Genomic DNA, 23848 nt, shown 5'->3' with positions numbered 1-23848 from the left:
ACGATTAAACTTGCCTGTTTTTTATTACTGAGACCAAATGCTTGGTCTGGGTTCCTGCAGAAAGTAAATAATTCCATTACATGTGATTCACCTTTGAGTAACCCTCCAAGCTGATGAAGGCTCAAACTGAAAACTTACCTTTATTACCGAAATAATCCATTTAGCAAACATCTATTGGGTCTCCTTATGTTCACTGGGCAACATATGGAGATTTAAACATGCAAAATACAGTCTTTATGTTTAAGAAATGTACATCCTAATTTTCCTAAAAATGTCTTTCAATTTTAAAAAATCGAGTTATTTTTTGTTTGTGTTTTTAATAAGAGAACAAAATGAATTGTGATGACTGACACAAAAGATATTCCAAAGACAGGAAGAGCATGGATTCTGGAGTCAGGCAGAAGGAACTCCGAAATGTGGTCTATCAGTTATACCAGTTACTTTTCATGCCCCCTGGTATAGAATCAATACAATAATAGCTCCCACCTTACAAGGTTGTATTGGGCTAAGATAAAGAACTGCCTGACGTATTTCCTAAACCATTGTAAGTACTTAATAAATTACATCTATCCATTTTTATTTATGATATGCATTTTGGGCTACATTGAGCTTCTTGAATATACCACTATGCACATTCTTCACCTAAAAATGTGGTGAGATCACAGCATACCCCTCACCCCAAGTCTCTATTCAGATAGGTCCATCCTGTGTAGTTTGGAGCTCCTTCTCCTTCCCTACTACTTCTGTATACACAAATGAACATCAGAAAACTGAACACCAATGGAATGTATATTGCAAACCTCAGAAAAAGTCATTAGTTTTTGTTTTTTAATTATTATACAAACTTCGAGTTTGTTAAACTTTTTTTTTAAACAGTTCTAAAAAATTGTTCAACTGATATTGATGGTGCATTCAGCACGTCCCAGGCATTGCTCTGGGTACTATAAGAATCATCATGACCACCCTGTGAGAAGTTGCTTGGCTTTGGAGTCAAACACGCCTGGCTCAAATCTTGGTCTTATCACTTGTTTGTTTAGTGATGCTGGAAGAGGAACTTAATTACTTTGAGTCTGTTTCTTAATCCATAAAATAGGGGGTTGGTAATACCTACAAGGCTTGTTGAAAGGGTTAGTCTGTGTAAAGTGCTAAGCACATACGAGGCACTACGTGAACAAGGGCTAGCTGTCCCTCGCTCTTAGTGATTACAGGTGGGGAAACTGGGGTTATCCCTCCAAACCTCATGTGCTGTGATTACATAAACCTTACATTAAAAGTAACACAGTGTGTCTTCGATTCTCTGTAAGTTTTGCTGCAAATGACAGCCACTGATAGGTCAAATTGGGGTTTGATCCCAAATCTTTGGATTCCAAATTCCATGCGTTCTGATCTTTTCCACTGTGCCCCCTGCTTGTGTTTCTGGGAGGCATCGTCTTCAGGCTCCTGGGGAGATACCCGAGGGAATGATTTGTGTTCCTCTATGAACTGTGTTTTACGTACCAACCCGAAGTGGCTGTCACTGCCACTGCTCCTCCTCATGAGCCTTCTTCTTCCAGTCACTCTGGAGCCGGCTTCGGGCCCAGGTCTTGCCCTGTCCCACCTCTGCTCAGAAGCACTGTTTGGGGAGAGGTGGGAGTGGAAGATGATCTCCAAAGGTAGTGCTTTTTCAACAATCTCACAGGCAATATGCTTATATAAGTGTTTTAACCCGATGAACAGCTATCAGTGAAAGCAGGGTAAGCAAGATTGTGAAATGAGTAAAGAAGGTAATCAAAACGTAATGCCTTCAAAGGCGCTCTCTCTCCCAACAATGAAATACACAGACTGTGCCCCCCTCACCCCGGCAGGCCCACTCTCCCCCAGTGTGAGGACTTGGCTTTGCCCTTGGCTCCTCTCCTCTCTACTACACCCACTCCAGATGTCTACCCATCTCAGCCCCTTTACATTAGCTCAGGTGATAAGCCAGTAGCTGTCAATGTGCTGATAGGACAGTGACCATTCTGTGTTCAGCCTCTCCTTATATTGTCCTACCCTCTAGCAGTGGAAGGGCAGGAATTCCGGACAAGGACAGAAAGGAGGGGGTCAATGGCAGGATTCTCCACTTCTACTCCCATGTGGCCAAACAGCATCTCTGGTTAAGGCCAGCAGTGTGTTCTGTGTGGCTGGCCCTCAGCTCCTGCCTAGAGGATTTTCATACCTTGATGTCTCCTTTTCTGGACTCAGTTCCAGGACTGTTGCCTCAACTTGTCCATCTGTAGTACCAGTCTTCATTTTTAGGGAGAGAAATATTTCAAGTGGTATTTTAAAAAAAAAATAATACAGAAGACACAAGACCAACCAAGCCAAAACCTTGGAAGTTCTTTTGAGTATCAGATTTTGATTTGACCTTAAATTAATATAGAGGCCAAATTGTTCTTTTTGGAAGTTCCCTCTGAACAATTTTGTTTTCATAGCATTTAAAGGCTTAAATTCAGAATTTAGTATTTGTTTAATGAATTCCTATAGAACAGTTGTACTTGGGAGAAAAAAAATGGATAAAGGTAATTTTTTTCTGCCGTACCATTTCTTCTTTATCTACAGAGTTGTATACCCTTAAAGCCAGGAAGTTCTAAGGTAGCTTGATTTTTTTTTTTAAGTTATCTCAGGGAAGTTTCAGAGAAAAACACTAGTAAACACAATTTGCATTTTAAATGAAGGATATTTTTTAAGTTTAAACAAAAGACTTTCAAACTTTCTGGACCTGTCATAAGAAATATATTTTACATGTGAGTAAACCACACTTTATTTATCCATTTATCTGTTGTTGGAGAATGACTTCATTAATTTTTTTATTATTGAAGTACAGTTGACATACAATGTTATGTTAGTTTCAGGTGTGCAACACAGTGATTTGACAATTCCATATATTATGCAGTGTTTACCACAGTAAGTGTTGTTACCATCCCGTCACCATGAGAACTATCTCATTTTAAGGGGAATTTTATTCAGAAAATGATTGTAAACTAAATGATCGAGCATTCCTTTATAGGTTCAATTGCATATATATAAATGAAGCCTAAAGGCTTTTGAAGAAATCTGACATCTATTTATAGAAGCCTGAGTATGAGACGAAGTACTTATATATTCAGAAACTCATGAGATAGTATTGGGCCTGACCTATAGATTCAGGGTTCATTTATGTACAGATGGCAAGTGAAATCATGTGAGTGCATGAAATTGCCCCAGGGAGAAGGTGTAGAGGAACCTAGGACAAAGTCCTGAAGAATTTCAACATTTGGGGAGCAATAGAGGGAAAGGAGCCTCCAATTTCTTCCCTGGAGATGGTGATAATAAAACCTAACCTAGGCAACCCTCAGGCTCATCATCATTTGAGAAGAAAACACCTCCTACTTTTTCACATAAATGAGACAACAGATGCAAAGCAACTGGTGCTTGGCCCATAGGTAGGACCTCAGTAATGATAGGTAATAATATTGCAGTGATGAAACTTCTTCTTATTCTGTATTTTGTGTCTGCACTATCACTGTTGTTAATTTCTGTGCCCATTGCTTTCTTTTATTATCTGGTAATATCATATCTAGGACTGCCTATTTTGAAATGAGCTTTCCCACCCTCTTAAAAAATCAGACTATTTTTAATTTTGTTGTTGTTCCCAGACTTGACTAGCTCCTCTCATAACACCAAAGGGAACTAAAAGAAATCTAAATTAGGTGGAGAGGAGCTAGAGGCCCAGGCCAGACTTTGTCTGTGGCTGACTCAAGACTGCAGTTCTGGATGCACAGAGGAGGATGTTCTCACTTCTGCAACTTGGAAGAGAACAGTTGTAGCCCAAGATCATCAAGACAACAAAATTCTTTCTCTTAATATCTCTTTGTTTTGATATTGACAAGGGAATAGTTACTTCATTTCTCAAAAACAAGTGATTTTTTTCCCTCCCATTTTTGGTAAAGAATAGTTGACAAATATTCAGGACCCAGCCTAAAAACAGTTATGCTGTAGAAATTGACTTTAAAATTTTTATGAAGTTCTGGAATTAGAAGTGGAAAATCATTAGCTATAGTGTTTTTGAAGCTTATTAGATTATCAGACATAATGTCTTGAACTTGTTATTCCTATAAGATCTTTAACTATTATTATTCTCTTTTGAAAAATTTCTTTGAATATTTTTTAATGAACTCTCAAAAGTCATGACCACACCTGTACATTCACTTTTAACACAGTTGGTATGATTGTTTCTTCCTAAATCTTCTCAAGGAGTTGTTAAGATATGAATAACTTCTACATCTCATCACTTTGTTTGCTTTAGTCTTTCAGAGTTATCTTCATAATTTCCTAAATTTTTCAAATCTTTCCACTCCTCAAGGGTGGAAAATATTTCCAGTGTTTTCTTTTATTTGACATTTGATTAGTTCTGTTTTTCTGGAATGTCACATCTTTGGTGTATTCCTCTATATATTCCATATATAGGAATGTATTCTAGGTACAGGAAATACAACTTTCTGTGAAATTAAAATTACAGATTGGCATAGCATTTTGTGAATGTGTACAAATTCTTTCATCCTTTATTATTGACTGATTTGTTATAGACCGAGAGAATGAAATACAAAGAGATATAACTTATATTAAACTACACACTTAAAAATCTTTCTGGGGGCGCCTAGGTGTCTCAGTCGGTTAAGCTTCTGACTCTTGGTTTCAGCTCAGGTCATGATCTCAGGGTTGTGAGATTGAGCCCCACATTGGGCTCCACATTCAATGCGGAGTCTGTTTGTCCCATTCCCTCTGCCCTTCCCTTTACCCTGTCTCTAAAATAAATAAAATCTTTTTAAAAAATGATGCTGGAAATGGACTTTGTCTCCTGACTCCTGATCCAATGCACTTTTCACTGGAAAATGGACAATTCATTGATGTTCATGATCTAGTTCATATTGGCCGTTGTCCAAATTTGGAGGTCAAAAACAGGACAGAGCTTATGGAAAACTATTATTGCCTGTCTGTTTCTAATTTAATACAAGAATTACTGGAATTTTTGTGTATTTTCTGATCTGTTTGGTAGAGCATGCTGTCTCTTATCTCATGGTCAAATTACAGAAAATGAAATGACTTGAAAACATAAGATAATAATAGCACTTGTTTTATAGTCCTATAAAAATCAGTAGTGATTGGTGAAATATAGCAAGCATTCTTTGTAACCCCAAACCTGAATTAGAAGCATGGAGAAGTCAATTAAGAGACTCGAACCCAAGGAAAATTATGAGAAGAAAATGATGATTGTCACTATGATATTTTGTTCCTATAAGGGGATAAGGCAATTAGAGGTAAGAAGGAAGAAAGTTTTTAACAATTCAAATTGAAAATGAGTGAGGGGAAGGTATTCCTAGATATCATGGGTGGGTAGTTTTAAATGTCAATAAGTTTTCCTGTAAAGTTGTGTGAAGAATAATGAAGTAGAGCTTAGCTTACTGTGGGAAGAGATTTTTTTTAAACATTGATATTTTAAAGACCTAGGCATCTTAAATGGAATGACTATTAAAATGCAAAATTAGACGGAACAGAGACATTTTGGGGATTATATATGAGTAGAATTCTAAGAGCCAGATAACGAATGACTCAGATAATCTGAGCGGTTTGGGCTGACTCACATGTTTTGGAAGAAGATGTCATCAAGTCTCTGATTCTGTCAATGTTTTTCCCTTTGTTCCACCTGTTAGTGCCAAACAGATCCTGAAATTCAGGGACTTTTCCAGCTCCAATTTGCCAAAAAGACTTTCCAAACCACCAGTAACAAGTCTAAGGTTTTTTTAAAAAAATATTTATTTATTTACTTACTTACTTACTTACTTATTTATTTAAGAGAGAGAGAGGGAGAGCGCTGGTGCACAAGCAGGCGGAGGGACAGAGGGAAAGAGAGAGTATCAAGCAGACTCTCTGCTGAGCGTGGAGCCCAATGCAAGACTCAGTGTGGGACTCAGTGGAGGGTTTGTCTCACAACCTGAGATTATAACCTGCGCTGAAATTAGGAGTCAGACACTTAACCAACTGAGCCACCCACATGCCCCAACAAGTCTAAGGTTTTGAAATATATAGATATTTAGTATATCTGAATAATACTAAGAAACACAAGTCACATATGTAATTATGGAACATGCAGGAGATAGGAATCCCAGATAGAGCCTTGATAGGATAGGAATGGAAGAACCAATTGGGTTTGGTTTGTCCAAGATGTAAGAAAGGAAACTTGTTACCCCAATACTGCCTGAATGATGCTTCCTGGAAGGTATTTTAAATCCACAAATATTATCTGGCACCTGTACTAGGTGTAGGGAACATATAGAAGGGATCCTGGCTTCTGTCCTAGAAAAGCTCACAGCCTATGAGGGAAATTGACATAAGAACGAAGTGGAACATTTTGATATAATACATCTAAGAGCAAGATTTTGGGAGAGAGTCACAGAATTGTCAGTTTCTTACACCACTAGGATTTCGAGACTCTCACAGAGGAGGTGGCATTTGGCTGGGCCTTGAGGGATGATTTAAAGTTCTAAATATCTAAATAGGAAAAGCACTTTAACCAGAGGTCAGAACCACATATGGAGGAAAGAGATAACTGGAGTACAGATGTTGGGATATGCTCAGAGAGTGGTTAGTAACCAATCTCGTCACAGGATTGCGGAAGTAACAAAAGATGAGTTGGGAATATGGGACACAAAGGTGTGCCTGATCAGTGTAGGTCTCTTGTTATGGTTTACATGACCTGTGTCTTGAAATTGTCCTAGTCTCAGGAACACATCTCACCTAAAAATTGCTATTCATCTAAATCTATGATTTGGTTTCTTGGCAAAAGACCAATTTGGTGATGAATAACAATAATCTAAGAAAAGCTTGCAATCTTTTCTATATCTGGCCCTGATCTCCTTTCCATTCTTTATATTCTTAGGTTGCTCAGAGCGCTAAGAACTTAGAGTGCTGAGTCTTTGACAAACATCTGTCGAAAATAATAATGAGTCATATGCACGTGCACACACACACAGACACATACATACAAATGAAGAGATTTTCATTGCTTTTTGAACGTTCAAATTTAACTGGTGTATTGCAACTTTAAAAAATATCTTTCCCTTGAATGTTGCTAGGAACGTTCAAATAGAAAATAGATTTCCTTGACCCTTTGTTGTTTTCCCACAGGATTGAAAAAACGTACAAGGAAGGCCTTTGGAATACGGAAGAAAGAGAAGGACACTGATTCGACGTATGTACTTTGGGAGAGCACAACTGTCAGGAGCAGCTGAGGGACCACACGTGGCTGTGTGGAAATGCAGATCTGGTGTGGTCAGCTGCACATCAGAAGCCCATTAAAACCCTTATTTGGCTAGAATCCCTGAAAGAAAGTTAGAAAATGGGGAAGTCAACAGTTGAATAGGTGAAACCGAAGAGGGCTACCTTTATTTCTCACCTTTAGCTTTTCATTCTGTGCATTTTTATCATGCATAAATTTTAGCACAAAATCCAAAGCCTGCTCTGTGTCTTCGTCGTCCAAGAACTCATAAATCATGGGATAAAACATCTACCATACCAAAGAAATACCTTTCACATAACAAAATGCGATAACATAGTTGAAATGCCTCGTATGGTACCTAGAACTAAGAAATGCTTAGTAAATGGCAGTGGACACTGGTCTGAGTCTTACTAATACAAATTAATATGTGGTAAGTCCTTATGAGCAATTAAAAATGAAATTTCATGGAAATTTGAGGGTGGGTAAACTCATGTTTGGACAGATGATCAGTGAAATCTCGGAGAGGGAGGAGCCTTGACTTTGGACTTGGGAGAAGATGAAGACATGCATCTCATGCAAAGGAAGGGAACAACAGCCAAAGCAGAGAGGTGGAAAAGCCGAGTAGGTATTGAGGACAAGATAGCTAGAACAGCTTGTCCGCCTGATGGCTACAGGGAAAGGTGGGGAGGGAGGCAAAGCTAGGAAGGACATCAGGGCCAGATGGAAAGGTCTTTAAGGGCCAGGCTGAAGTGTCTGGGCTTCCTTCCTTAGGCAAGGCGCAACCTTGAAGCCTTGAAGGCTTTTAAACCAGACGGTGCAAAGAATTTTGTAAGGGGAGGAAGCTGTTTTTTTTGCCTAGATCTCACATGTTAGAATCTCCTGTTCCTACCTTTTCTTTACGCTTTTCTTTTGACAAATAATTATTTCATGGAAATTGCATTTACCCTGGTTTTGCAAATTTTTCATATGATTGAATTAAGAATGTATTTCTGAGAATTATATAATCTCCAGTAGTTCTTAAGAAACTGACATTGTCTAAAAATTAACCAACCAGAATTGGTGATGGTACTTTCACCAGGAGCCGAAGACTGGGGCTCCAGTTCCAGCACTGCCCATAGCTCCTTGGCCTTCGGGGTCGATTTTCCTTTCCTGGTCCTCAGTTTACACTAGATGGAATCTGATTCCCCTAAAGGGCCAGACGCTGTATCAGTTCATCTGTCAGCGACATCTGTCATCACCTATCGTGTGCCACGTCTTGTGTGGGACACTACCGAACACATCTCAGGAGAACGTCATTAGCAAACACCAAACCATTTTACTTTGAAGGCAGTGTCTGTAACAGACCACACATAGTCTCTGCTGTGTGAAGAAAGTTCAAAAGGAAAAAAAAAAAAAACTCCCTCAAAAGGGGAAAGGAGTCAAACAACCTCCCCAGGGCAGGCTGGGCTAATTTGCAATTGACCAAAGCATTGCTCTTCATCATCATTTCTAAGGGTGTGAAAATAAGGAAGTTATTCCTCATGGCTTTGGGTAGACACCCCATATCTCTCTGAAGCACTCCATCGAGACATGTGCTTGTAGAATCCTAACCATCTCTTCTTAACTTCTTATCATTTGAGCGCCCCAGCTTACTTACATCATAGCAAATTAGCCATCAACTAGTTCTACCAGCCATGATGGTCAAAGGACAGGCTGTTTAGTGTAAACCTTTGCTTTTCATGAACCCCTGCTCCCTAATTGGGTCATACATCATTCTTGCAAAAAGCTGGGAAGATATTCCGGCAATTTGCTGTCCCTTCAGCTTTAAGCAATGCTTCTGTTCGTCTGCAATCATCGAAAGCTTGTTGATGCAAACTGTTCTCAGGACTGTTGCAACTCCATGAGGGTTGCCAAGCAACCTGCTACTGTTAGCAGCCAACTATAGCTGATTGAACCTCCTTAGATAGACAGTGGGCTTAGGACCAGAGCTTCCTGATTTGATCATCGTTACAGTGCCCGATAGAGGAAAGGAGAGAGCTGGTGCTAAGTGGCAGACACTGTGCAGGGTATTTTCTATGCACTGATATCCTTTTTAATCCTCACAGTGATTCAGTGAGGTCAGAAGTAATATCTCAATTTTAGAGATGAGAAATCAGTGCCAAAGGGATTAGGTAACTCTCTGAAGACTATATGGAAAATAAGACTTGGAGCCAGTATTCTAGTCCAGAATCAAGTGCCCATTCTTTATCACCCAGAAGAAAAGGACTAGATGGGCAAAATTATAATCAAGACCAGTACCAGAGTAAAGAGAAGCGGCACTGGTTGCAAGGGGTAACTGACACTTCTTAAAATAGAGACAAAGGGCCCATGGTAGATGATTAGTTTTAAAAGAGAAGTCAGGAAATATGAGGGGTCTGCTGTTAAAAAGAAAAAAAATATTTAAAAATATAGCTAAAACTTCATAAGAGGGGGTGAGGAAATGAACTGAAACACGTTCAAGAGTCTGAGACTGCTAACATCGCTCTACTCCCCATCCTAGGTCAGATTGCATAATAATTTTATTCTAGATAACATTTCATGGGTATTTACTATATTCTAGGCACTATTCCAGGCTCTTCACTGCTATTAACTCATTGAATCCTTTAATAGGCCCATGGAGTATAGGCCAATTTCATGGCTATTTAGTAGATGAGGAAACTGAGACACGAAGGGGTAAAACGACTTGCCCAAGGTGAGGCGGTTAGGCATCTAGGTTGATTGAATCCAGGCAGTCTGGCACCACAGCCAGTGATCTTCACTGCCACCATGCTAGCAAGCACCAGCCCCATCCCATCAATGGTTAAGACAAAGGCAGAACAGGACCCAATGCTGCCATGTGCAATTACAGTGTTTCTGATTCAAATTTTTGAAATGCCATCCTTATAGTTGCAATATGCATGAGGTCAAGTGGCCTCTCATTTAAATCCCCTATGGATATACCCTTGTACCTGGACCAATAGTGGGCAATGGCACAGCCAGGCCTTTCTCCAGAGCCTGGTCTTCTCTACATCTATGACTGGATGCCTGCAAAGACATCCCCACAAGGATCAGTGCCTTTGGATATATCCTACCCCAAAGTTGATGCAATCACCTCTCTCTCAATTCATTTAGCACAGGTTTACTATCCGAGTAAGAAGTGCTCATTTTTTTTTTTTTGGAGTGTATAGATCTGAAAAGGGAAAGCTGGTTTTGATGAGTGTGTGTCAGTACCTTTTCTCTGTGCTTTCAATGCAACCTGGGTTTATTGTGGCCATGGTAACCCATTGGATGTACTCGCCTGTCTCAATCTTTTTATGAAGAGCATGTCTTCATTATTTCTATCCCCTGATTCTAGTCTAGTGCCTGGCCCATTATAAGCACTCAATATTTGTTCAGTGAATTATAACTTTTATCAATTTTTATCTTCCTACCTTTCTATTTAGGTGAAATTTCTTTGAACCAACTAATTCCCATAGCCAGGTCAACTTCCAAGGGTCTTTTAATATCTGGGTCCTCTCTGCTTCTAGCCCATGTGTCACTGATTCGCCTCTGCATCCACATGGACACAGAACTGGTTATGAAAAATGATGTACGCCCCCACGAGTTTTGTAATCCAAATGGAATATCCTGCTAAATTTGAAGGGGGTGTTAGTGGGAAAGGGGAATCACATCGCGGAGCCGAGAAGATGTGCCACCCACTCTCTGCATCTCTCTCTCTTTCTCCCTCTTCCTCGCTCCCTCTCCTCTTTCCTCCGCCCTACCCTATGAATCAATAAGGAATGTTATTACCTGGTCCCACAGCCTAAAGAACAGTTTTAGCCACATCAAACTCCACAAAACTTCAGAGTTTACCTCAAGCACTTATTAAGTTTTACTTCCAAACAATGCAAGTCCTCATCTAAGCATAATTCTGATCTCCATGTTAATAGAATGACATTTTTCTAGCTCCTTACAGAGTGAACTTAAATAGGAAGTTATAAAGTGACGGTGACTACCTTCTCGCTTCTCCCTTCCTCTGGCCCCTCCAGTTCAGTTTCCCAGAGTAACAGTCGTATTACTTGCTAGGAAGTCTAACATAACTGCGAGTGGTCAGTTTTGTGTTCTCAGCGAGGAGATGTCATGAAAGAGGAAAAAAACGAACATTTGTATGTGTCAGGAACTGATTGTAAGTTCTTTATATACGTTATCTTATTTAAACAGGGCTTAGAGAGATTAGGTAACGTATTCAAGGTCACAGAACTAATAAGTGGTGGAGTCTGGATGCCCAGATTCATCCTACTCTAGAAGCCTTACTCCTAGTCACCCTTACCACACAGTGTCACCATGGATTACCTATCCTGGACTTTGGTCATCAGTGTGAGCCTTTTAGCAAACATTGTCCTCCATTTCCTGCTCTCCTATAATCAAAGGAACAGTAAGTATAGAAATAGGGGGAAAAAATACAGATTCTCAAGGTGAATAGAAAGATACCATAGGAGTTCCTTTCTATGGGGGGATATTCAAGGCCACTCCCAGGGGAGAAGATGAGAGAGGGCAAGTCAGTTTATGTTCCTTGTGGTAGTTTAAATGGAGACAGCTGGGTGGGACAGACTCTTAATAAACTTTCCTCTCAATAGCGGACCACGACACTGCACCAGCAACGTGTACCATTTGGACACCAGCTTTTAATGAGAATCGGCACTCCCCCACCCCCACCCCCCCACACAGACACACATCTCACACTCAAATAACATTCAACAAATTTGTTTTGATTTAGTTTTCATTAGCCGGGTTCACTGGGATGGGAATGCAGGAAAGGGGGAGAGAGGTGGTTTGTGAATCTTATTGTTACCCGTTAGTCTATGTAGCAAGAATGATTCCTTTTCCTAATAGCTACCAATTTCTTTTTTTACAGAGGTTCACCAGATAGAGATGGAATTGTAAGTATTTAAATGACCATTTTCAGTAGGTTTGCACTTCAATATATACTATGTTGAAATTTCTTAAAGCCCCCCCTTTTTTTTCTGTAGGGAAAAAATAGCCTAAATGACTTTTTAGACTTCACGCTGTTGTAATTTTCTGTAGTAATTGAATGGGACATATAAATGCAGTCTTGGTCAAGTTAAACTTATTTATTGCATTCACCTAAAACCCTGCCCCAGAGTGGGCAAGCAAACCTCATCGATATGGTGGGTCAGAAGCCAGACAGTTCCTGCAGGGGCTGCTACCATTAACGGTTATTTCATTTCCAATTTAATGATATAAAAACTTATTATGTGAGAATGTTTTTCTCCAACAGAGGCCACAAAGTCATAATGGAGCTGAGATCCAATAAAATTGAAAGAAGCTTTTCCCCTTTAGTTGAGTTGTAGATACATTTTCTATATTAAATTCCGAAGTAGGGAATGGTCTCGAAACCACTTGTGCCTGAATTTACAGTCTGAAGGAGGAAAGTGTCTCCACTGGGTTTAGGCTTAACAGTAACTCTGACTCCTTGCTAGCCACTAGATTTCTTGCTTTTTTAAGAAGTCTGTTGCACATGGGCTTGGATGGATCTGAGTTGAGCTTATGGGAGTCTGTACCAACTTCTAAAATGACTTCCTTCGAATCTAAATCAGATGCCTATTCAGAAGGTTCAAAAGAACAGCTGTTACTGAAAAAATAAATGGACTCACATTAGGCTCATTGGGCTGGAGTGGGAACTAAAATAAATCTGGTGGTTAAAAATATGTATTTTTTGAAAAATCGCCCTTTATATTATTATACCCAAATTGAGGTGTTAGTTGCAGCTATAGCAGAAGATTTTCTTCCACACTTGACTCAAGGTTTGGAGCTTTGGGGTCCCTTTTGCATTCATGTAGTTCTCGCCATGAAATGTTAAGAACATAGACTGAAATTGATCAGACATTGGGTAACACTGTAATCAAGGCTCTATTCAGCAGGGGAAAAAAAAGACCCAGAAGACTCAGCTTCTCCTCACCTCTTGCTTCTGGCTCAGAGCCCTCTCGTTAACTCTGTCTCAGGTACTCTCTGCTTCTGTGTCTTCTCTCTGCTTCTGTCTTGGTCCCCTCCCGGGTTCTCTCATCCCCTTCATTCTGACCTCGGCAAGCCTCCGTTAGCTATTCTCTTGTCTTCTGTCTCTGCTATTCCCAGGCTGGACTGCTCTCTCCTGCTTCTCTCGCTCTGCCACCCTCAGGCTTGTCCTTTTTTCTCTGAAGCCCGTTCCCTGCTGTCCTACCCACCTCCTCATCCCCTAGCCCTTCATTGTCTCTGAGGCCCCATTGCTACCTCAGTGTTCTTTGCTCTTCTAGGGACCACCAGTTTAATTCTCTGGTAGAACACGCAGCCCTGGCATGTAGGTACAGCCCTGGCATGCAGTTGGCAATTATGAGTATGCGCTGCATTAAAGAGCCCAGCCGTGATTCTGCAGGCGCATGGACACTACGTCAGGGCTCCATACCCGAGTTCCCTGAGTTCTCTTTCTCCGCCACCATTCCAAGTCATATAAAGTTATTTATCGATCATTGTCCCCTCCTTGTCCCCTAATTGGAAATGCCGTAAATATCACCAGTCATGATTTGAGGAAAAAAGAATTGCTTAATTTTGATTTCTCAGGAAATAAAGCAGACCTGTTTGGGGAAAAAAAAAAAAGGCTCCATTCGAAATAAATGCCATGTTCTCAGAAGCAAGGTGCACAGCTTCCTAGGTAACTGGAAATTATGAGGCAGCTGCTAGTTTTACCATTTGGAAATACTCCCCAAATATTCCTCGTTTACTGGACTCACCAAATTTTGAGAACTCCTTATCACATCAGTGCTATAGGAGGCCAAGTTTCTATTTGCATTCAGTCCTTGGAGATCTCAATCTGACTTTCTTTCAAACTCAGACTGATGTCTTCAATGCCTTGTGTCTGTGAACCCAGACACACTTTCTCTTACCTTTTACCTGGCTGACTGAGATTCCAAATTACTGTCTTTTGAAAAGTATCTGAAGTTGAAAGGTATGGTTTCACTGATGTGGTTCTGCAAACTACAGGTGATGTTGCACACGCTTAAGGCTTATAAATGGCTTTGCAATAAGTTCAATGTACTGATGCTTATTTAATTTGTTTCTCAAAACTTAACGAAGCCCATCGCTGGTGACAATGCTTTTGAGGGGTAGTCTACAGAGGCTTCATGGCAGGGCTGCATGTATGAAGGTGGGCTCGCCTTGCTCCCCACTGGTGAATGTGATCCCCAGCAGAGCTGCCTGTCATGATGTGTGAGACTTCAGGCAACTGCGTGTGACAATGCGTTGTAACTCGGAGACAAAATTCTACTTTGTGCAGGGTGCACTCAGACCTTTTCCTAAGCAGTTCAGGTTTTCATCCACACAGACTGGGGGCACAGGGATTCACAGCCATGGCTGGGAGGAGATCTCTGCTCATCCTGAACACGTGTGCAGGAAAGGGCCCAGATTTGGCTCTATCAGCTGTAGACGCTGTACGTATTGCCAACCCTCAGCAAAGAGGAAGATACGGTAGAGCTAGACTTGTCAGACTTCTTTCTGTTGGAAATATAAGCATTTTTATTGGGTCTCTTTGGTGTGTCCTCGTGTCCGTTCTCTACCTATAAATTAAGTGCTGGCTGAATGAGGACTAGATCCACAGAAAACCTAGTGCCTGGGATGCATCTTCCTTCTTCTCCCTTCTTCTCCTGGCCTAGCCACACTGGCCTGCTGAATAGAGCCTCATTATGGGCCCCAAAGTCCACTCTTTGCTTAAGGAACCCTGCCAAGATTGGTAGGCCCTACGATTTGGCCTAGAAATTGTTTCTTCTATGGTATGCTTGTTGACTCCATGTGATTCTTTATATGTGTCTTGAAGAACAAACAGATCCTTTAACAACTTTTTTCTACATGAAAACAATCAATTCCAGCAGCCCAGCCCACATGAACCACCCTACAATAACAAAGCAGAGTGTGCGCGTGAAGGAGGAAAAAAAGTTTCGGTAAGGAAACAGATTTTAGTTTAAAATTTCCAAGGGGTTGTAGAAACAGTGAGTAAAAATCCCAATTTGAAATTTGGAAAAAAGCAGTAGCATTTATTTAATCAATTTAAGAAGACTTTCTTAGGTGTTTCCAAATTACTCTTGAATATCCAGGACCAATTTTTAAATCAGCCATATAGACCTTATATATTGACGTCCGAAAATACTTTTAAAGAGTGATCGGGTATAAAAAGATATGTTTCCTTTGTCTTAGACAAAGGACAGGGACTCAATTTTTTAAAATAATATGCTATCTGTAAGAAAGCTTTGGCTATAATATAAACATCACCTTACAAAATGAGTAGTCATTTGTGAGGATAAGCACCATCTCAGTAACATCAGGAATTTGGCAGGACCTTGGCTTGTGGGAACCAATACACTTGACCAAAGGATGGTGAGTCAGGGATGCTGATCCAGGCCCAGACTATATGACAGCTATTGCTGGGTTGTCCAATATGGTAGCCACATATGCCTATTCAAAATTCAGTTCCTCGGTTGCACCTGCCACGTTTCAAGTACTCTATAGCTACTTGTGACTGGTGGCTACCATATTGGACAGCACACATATAAAATATTTTCATCTTCACAGACAGTTCTATTGAACTGTGCTATTCTATAGGATTATTTACAAAGTGAGTCAAGTCTTGCCTCAGTGGCAAGAAGATAATATTTAGGTAGTATATCATGTATCTTTAATACTTCATGTCCAAGGAACACTATGTGGCCATGAGCTGACCTTGGAAAAGAAGAGCATTCACAGTGGAAATTGAGACCTTTGATGAATGTATAGTTGAACACAATTGTTACTACATTTATTGGTTTAGCCCATCAATCTGAGAGCAGATAATAAGCCTGGCTAAAGTAAAATATCTATTAAAGCATGACTAACAGTGATATGAGCCTCAATTATCTTTAAATAACAGTCATATATTCAAATTAGAAAAGTTACTTATGCTAATGTAGAGTTTTAGAAAATACAAGAAAAGAAAAAAGTAAAATACACAACTTCAGCTCTAAGAGAAATATCACTGTTTATGTGTTACTGAATATCCAATATTGCTTTTACTATGAAGCCTAGCTTTTAAATGATATTTTCCTATTTATATTCTTTCTTGCTTCCTCAGTGTTTTCCAACTGAAAGTCAAAAGAGCCATTACCTTCCCTATTACTACTATGAGCTGTTCCTTGCTTCAGTGGTTTAACAAGGAGAATTGCTTTTTTTATTGGGGTTTGACCAGAAGAATTTCAGCGAGGCTCTAGCCAAGCTTTAACTTGATAATTTCCACTTGTGAAACCAAATATATCTGTAATAATCACTAGCATGAATGAGGCCAAATTGTCAGTTCCTCTGATAAAGCCGTGTGTGTTCGCTGTTATCTGCCCAAAAATGTATTGTTTATGATTTGTTGTTTGTGTTTGGTATTTGTGTTAAAAATGTTTCTAGTTTAAAAGAAATTTTCTTTTTATAGGTTTTACTTTCTCTTCATCTCAATCTTCTATATTAGTTTCCATGGAAACTGGGAAATTTTTCACTCAGCCCAGATCTAGAACATTCAGGAACTTTTATTCATAATGTTGAATATATGTTCTCAGGAAAGATACACACACACACACACACACACACACACACACGCACTTATTTATTTATTTAGCTGAACATATAAACTATCTGGATTGTAAAGGGCTTTGGTTATGGAGACGAGACTATTATGGAAACAAACTGGAATTTTGAACTCAGTAATTTACCTAATCTGTTTGGTTTTTAGTTAACAATCCTTTGTATTGAAGAATTGTTTAAGAACCAAAAGGTGTATTAATAGTGGTACTACAATGATTACAAAATTCATGAATTTAGTTCTTTGGAATCAACTTAGTTCATTCGATTTCCCATTATTATAAATTAAATTTGTGTATTGAATTTATTAATATACTTGTTAAAGATTTGGAGAATTTTGCAAAGAAGTCATATGGAAACAGATTGGTAAAGTAGGAATTAAAAAAGAAAGCAAATATGACAAAAAGAAAATAGGAACCATGCCCATTCTCCATGGGAAAGATTTTTTTATTATTAGATAGCACATTATGTAATGAACCATGTCCTTAACGCCATAGCTTATAGAGGTACAAGGTTGATGTGGCAGGTTTTAAAAATGCCCTTTGTTCAAAGTAGGGAGAATATCACCGAAACACTAACTCAATAAAGGCAATTCTGTGAGAAGGCTAAAATGATGTAGTCTGACAAAGTATATAATCTTTGCCGGGAGCAAAACAAAGAAGAAAAGGGTCACAGAACCTATGCTCCTGGGTGCTGGAGGCGTGGCAGAGTTCTTGTACACTCTAGTGTACAGGAAGGGAGGGGCATGGACGTAATATCTATGCTTTACCCACTATTCCCCCTAACGAAACTGCTGGTTCTTAGAATGCCCAGTCCAACATCCAATAAGTACTGACCAATGACGATGGTTACTAGATCGCCTCTAATTGGCTTTCTAGTGCTACGCATACACGACAGGCTTACTTCTCCTACCTATTTGTCAAATTAGGTGTTAGCTGTTCCCATAGTAGTTCCGGTGGACTTTATCTGTGATCGTAAAATCAGAAGTCCTGTCCTCACACCTCATGCTTCACCATTTGATATGTGCTGTTCTGAGATCTGCTAGTGCTTGGTGACATACCATTGCTCCATGTGCTAAGTATGGGAATGTTGTTGAATGGACTCTCCATTACCAACCTGATTTGTGTTCTTGTCCTTTGCTCACAAAAAGTAGGGAATCCTAGAAATTTCTATTTGTATGATTCCACATCCTTGCTCAAGTGCTTGTGGCCATTATCATGATTGTTCTAGGTCCTAAAATAGAACTTGAATAGAATCCAGAGAGAGTAATGCTGATATCTAGTCATCTTTCAATGATGTAGCCTTATGGAGGCGTAGAACACACAGATGACAGAAATCCACAATCAATCCTTGAATCCTATTTTAATAACTTGATAAGAAAAGCCACTTGAAAAGAAGATCAACACTATTTTTAATACCTAGAAGCTGAATTAATTTGGAGTTCATTTCCTTTACATTCTAGCAAGGGGGTGGTTAGGGAAAAGTTGAGTCAGTGTTAGAAAAGCTAAAGGAAAATTAGTTAATGACTTGAATACTCTTTAGACATGTTGGAACTAATCGTATATGAGAGCAACATGGAAGTCAAAATCTTAGAGATAGATAGATAGATAGATAGATCGATCGATAGATAGATGATAGATCTGATTATATCCCCTGAAGGTATAAAAGATTAAATTACAATGTAGGTACTTCTGATTTTACTGAACAAAATTTGAACAGCTAGCTGTTACCGTCCCTGTGCTTAGGTATCCTACAGTCTTTTGTGAAAATAAGTACGTAAGCTCTTTTATGCAGTGTCGCGGCAGCTCAATTTACCATTCAGTTACACCGATGTGGTTGCTTAATAGGCTGCTCTAATTTGTCTTTCCAGTGCTGGATTTTGATAGCTCTTGCTAAATACAGATAAGAGTTAAGTGTTCTTTGTTCCTTTTTTTTTTTTAATTCAAATGTTTCTCTTCTAAATTTATTTTCAAATTTATTGCAGAAGAAAAGCAATGGGGCACCAAATGGATTTTATGCGGAAATTGATTGGGAAAGATACGTGAGTATCAGAAGATTTTTTTTCTTTATTATTTCACTATTTGAAAATGAGTTGAAACATTCTTATAATACAACATAGAAATAAGTGAGCATTCTCTGTCTCATTAGGCAGTGCCTGGCACGCTTAGGGTGGTATAGAGGTTAAGAGCACTAGAGTCTGTTACACTGGGTTCAAGACCTAGCCCTTCCATATATCAGTTGTGTATGGCTTTGGGATGGTTGTTTGCTGACCAGCAGAAATGAGGTCAGTAGTTACTTTAGAACATTGTCGAAAGAATTCAATGAGCTAATTATTTGCAGGTTATTTCAGTACCTGCTTAGCCTGTGATATGTGTTTTTTAAAAATGCTTTTTTAAAATATTAACTCCAGATTTTGCCATCCTAGTTCTTTTTCCAAGCAGCTTTGAGAATCAAGTCAAGTCAAGTTAACCTCTGGGGTTTGGTTCCATGGTGTCTTAGTCCATTCAGGCTGCTATAACAAAAATATCATAACTTAGTGGCTTGTAAATAACAAAAATTTATTTCTAACAGTTGTGTAGGCTGAGAAGTCCATGGTCATGGTGCCAGCAGATTTGGTGTCTGATATGTCTGGTTGAGGGCCCACTTTCTGGTTCACAGATGGCACCTTCTAGCTGTAACTTCACTGGGGATCTCTTTTGTAAGGGCACTAACCCCAACTATGATGGCTCCTTCCCCAATGCCCTAATCACCTCCAAAAGGCCCCACTTCCTAACACCATCGCTTTGGGGTTAAGATTTCAACGTATGAATTTGGGGGGAACACAAACATTCAGACCACAGCACAAAACAATTACTAGAGCCTCATGGTACAAGCTTTTCCCAGGTCAAGTGACAATTACTTGTTGCTTTCAGGGAGTGAGGGTGACTCTCATCTGAGACCTAAACTCTCCACCTGATTCCCCCGGAAACTGATTTATATCATCAACATCCACTTCACCAACCACAACAGGACAACCACAATCATTCTTGGATTTTTAATCATATAAAATATGTAGATCATATTCACATCAAAGATCACTTCTGTTGTATAGCAGGTGCGTGCCCAAATTCACAAATGCTTTTGCACTTATATCCATTAGATGAATGTCTTGACCCAACCTCTCCTATCATAAAAGTTAATCTTGATGTTAAAGCTTTTGCATATTTCTTATTAATAATTTTATTTTTACAATAAATAATTGAATATTCACTATTAGTCAGTCATAATATTAAATGCTGCGGAATCCTTACCACCTTAAAAATCAAATACATTATTTGCATTTCATAGAAAAGAAAGCTGAAGCTCAGAGAGGTTAAATTCTCAATACCTCCCCACCCCTGCACTCTAAAGCGTGTCACTCTGCCAAACTCATCACCTGATCTTCTCATATCTGTTTCCCAGGATTGGGATCTTTTAGATATTTTTAGCAGTTCAGCTCCCTAAAATCCATGCCAGTTCCCATGTTACCCTAAATTCAAATAGTTCACAAATAATGTTATAAGGGAAACTACTAAATATTAAGAAAATGTGATTTATTTTCCCAGAGTTAATCCGTCTTTACCTAGAAGGACTTTTGTTGTATTTTGTAGGATTCTTTAATACACAAAAATGGGATACTCTAACCAAACAAGAAGTATGACAATAGAAATACCAAATTACTCATCAAATCACATATTACTGCATCTAAACCCTACACTCTAGTGCTATCCCTGGTCAACATGTGAATCCTTAAATGAAGCATAACTTCCCTCATATTTGTTCAGTCCTGAAAACTAATTAGGTCACGTAGGAATTATTGTGGTAATTCTACATTAGACACCACTTTCTCTAAGTCATAAGAAAGGTTTTATTCTTAAGAGATGACATCATCTTGCTTTTGGCAGAGAAAGGTGAGAGAGGGAAGGCCCCGGGGAGGATGTGACCTTTAAGCAGAGCCCTTATGTATAGGATGGGTTCACAGGCTGAACATTTGAGGGAAAAGAACTCCAGGCAGAGAGAATGGCATTTATGAAGACCCTGAAATAGGTAAGAGCTTGCATATTCAGACCATAAACGTTAACAATGCAAAGAAGACCGTGCAGCTGAGGGGCATCAGGGAAGGGGCTCTCAGACCTGAGCCAGGTCCTACAGAGCCGTGGACCACACAGAAGCACTGGGCATTTATTCTAACTTCAGTAAGAAGCCAGGGACAAGGTTTTAGCAGGGAAATGACCTCAATACACTTGCATTTTTGAAAAAGTAACCTTGAGTACTGAAGAAGGACAAGAGGGAGACAATGAATGCTTAGGAAATGGTGGCTTTTCCATAGCTTTCAGGCCTTCTTTCTCTCCATGGTCATGGCACTTTCATCGCTTCGGTGACTCCACAATCTCTCCTTCTGGCTCTGTCCTTTCTCACTTCCAGGCCTATAACCTCACCTTTAAAAGTGGCGCCTTTGAATGGCTTCACCTTCATCCCTTCTAGGGCTTAGAGTGTAGCCTCCAACACCTGGAGTCAAGGCACACAGGTCTACCATTTGCTGGGTGTGTGTCCTTGAGAAATGGCATCTAATTTCTCTTCCTTTCCTCCTTGGTGAATGGGATGGTTCTTTCCATGTGGGATTGTTATGAAGGTTCAATAAGATAAAGTGTGGGTCACAGTACTTACCATATAATAGGAACTCAAAGATGATAATACTAATCCCAATCATGCAAACTCTCTTTTATCCTTCCTCCCTTTGAAAACATTAGTTGTCTGCTGTTACAATTAGTTCAGTCAGGAATACCAGCAGTGTCCCACAATTTGAGAGTAGAAATCTTGGGGTCTTCTTGACCCTTCCCTCTCCTTTTTCTCCCATGGCTGATGTTACAAAGAACTAAGCTTATCCTTACAAAAGTCCTTGATTCCTCACTTCCCACCACCACCAACGTGGTCTCGTATTCTTAGCACATCTTCGCTGAATTGATACAAGTATTTTGAATGAGATTTCCTTTCTCCAGTTTCTTCTGCCCACAATCTATCCTGAAGCATACTTCCAAAACACCTTCAGAAGCCACTTTCTACCCTGACTGAGAAGCTGCAGTAGCTACATCAAGTTTGAATCCTTCCTCCAGCACGTTGGCCATCCGTGGTCTTATTTCCGATGTTCTCCCCCTGTGCAGCTTCCTTTCCAGCCAGCTGTTTTCGTTGTTGCCTCTCCCTTCCCCCATCTGAACCATGCTGTCCATTCCTGCCTCGGTGTCTCAGAGCAGCCTCTTGCTTCCCACCGCCTCCCCTCTGCCCTCTCTACCTGTCCTGAGAGGCCCAGGCAGACCCCTCGGATTCTTTCAAGCTTCATTAACTTCCTCTTCCTCCAGACTCCTATCACTGATGATTTGTGTTTTATATTTCACTTTTTAAAGTGTTTTGCCTACCAAAATACCTTTCCATTTTCCAGAGGAAAAATAATTTGCCTTTTGTCTTCCCCCGTGTTGCTTAGCACAGTCCTTAGCATGAGAAATTATCTCTGAATGTTTTCTTTCATTGACAGTGGATGCCTAGTTTGTTTTTCTGATAGGAAGACTCTCCAAGTATCCTTCAGTAAATATCTACACATATACTGCTCAGCGTTCACTTCCAAAGGTTAAAATCCTCACCTTCTAAAATAAGAGACATATCCATATCTTTAAATAGAAGTCTCTAGAAGGAAAATGAACAGTTCCTTGATTATTGTCAGAATAATAAATGCTTAATCTGTGCTTGTATTTTGTAGAACTCTCCTGAGCTAGATGAAGAAGGCTACAGCATCAGACCTGAGGAACCCGGCTATATCCTTTCTTTATTTTTTTATTTTAATCTTTATTTTCTCTAAGAAAACTCTATGATAAGTTCAGATTTTGAAAAGGTGCTGAAATAACCCAAGCTTCCCGACTCCTGTCATCCCCAATATTAGAAATGAATAAACAGTACAGAACAGCCTGATCGCTAACAAGTAGGCATTTTGTCTTGATCTATTCATAGAAAAGAGAGAGTGGAGAAACAGAAAAATGTGCTGAGAAACAATTGTGTAAACCACGGGTACTGGGTTGTCTGCTAAAACCTGATACGACCATGTCACTTACCGTGGCTGGAAAATAACCCTCACCTGTGCCCTCCCCACAAACCAGCTCTGGGCAGAGCATTTCTGAATCACTGAAATTCCTCACGAATTGTTCCTGAGAGTGGTTTTCCTCTCTCAGTGGACAGGGAAGCTCACATGGGCTGTCAGTGTTTGTGCTGAATGGGACATCACAAATGGCCACCCGCAGCAAAAATGTAGAACATTAAACTATGGGTCCTGGAAATTCACCATCCTTAATCATGTTCCAAGGAAAGGTGAACAAATTCGAATGCTTTCTTGATTTGCTCTTTTATTCGTCTGTGTATTTTACTTTGATTTTCTGCCATCTAAGGATACGTTTTCTGCCTTTATGTGCAAGCACTCTTGTCTTATACTCATCATTGCTTTTCCCAGTAGGAAAAAGAGTTATGTATCTTTAACTGTGTTCTACCTACCAAAGGAAAGCACTTTTATTCTTCGAGCGAATCGGAAGAAGAAGAAGAATCCCACAAGAAATTTAATATCAAGATTAAGCCATTGCAATCTAAAGACATTCTTAAGAATACTGCAACTGTAGATGAGCTGAAGGCGTCCATAGGCAACATTGCACTTTCCCCATCACCAGTGGTGAGTGGTTTTATGTCGAGCTTTGGTGAGTCTGGACAGACAGCTGTGTTCCGCCCAGACGTGTTAAGTACATCAGAAACTCTAAGCTAGAGGCTGCATCTGGTTACCCTTTTATGAACTTTGTAAACCTTAAATGGCTCATTCTGTTTTAGAAAGTTATGCTGATTTTGTATTGCAGTTCTTGTGCTTTTTAAAATGGTAGAAATGCATGGGACCCCATTTCTTTTTGACTT

At 39.7% G+C, this 23848-nt stretch overlaps 1 protein-coding gene across 9 annotated transcripts in view; it reads left to right on the top strand.

Annotated features, from left to right (window-relative positions):
* Positions 1-23848, top strand: part of SGIP1 (SH3GL interacting endocytic adaptor 1) — a 212872-nt gene that overhangs the window by 88027 nt on the left and 100997 nt on the right. For 3 of the 9 annotated variants that reach the window (XM_025871904.2, XM_073896576.1, XM_073896575.1), the window contains exons 3-8: positions 7183-7246; positions 12165-12189; positions 15166-15237; positions 18876-18932; positions 22662-22716; positions 23440-23615. In XM_025871904.2, the coding sequence (XP_025727689.1) occupies positions 7183-7246; positions 12165-12189; positions 15166-15237; positions 18876-18932; positions 22662-22716; positions 23440-23615 (449 nt within the window). Of the gene's footprint in view, positions 1-7182; positions 7247-12164; positions 12190-13188; positions 13273-15165; positions 15238-18875; positions 18933-22661; positions 22717-23439; positions 23616-23848 lie in introns of all 9 variants that reach the window. The other 6 variants (XM_073896578.1, XM_073896577.1, XM_073896579.1 and 3 more) reach the window with 3 other exon arrangements.

The sequence above is a fragment of the Callorhinus ursinus genome, unplaced genomic scaffold, assembly GCF_003265705.2.
Source record: "Callorhinus ursinus isolate GAN/ISIS: 27379988/994484 unplaced genomic scaffold, GSC_fseal_2.0 scaffold9, whole genome shotgun sequence".
Classification (NCBI taxonomy): Eukaryota; Metazoa; Chordata; class Mammalia; order Carnivora; family Otariidae; genus Callorhinus; species Callorhinus ursinus.
This window is presented reverse-complemented; position numbering and strand designations above follow the sequence as displayed.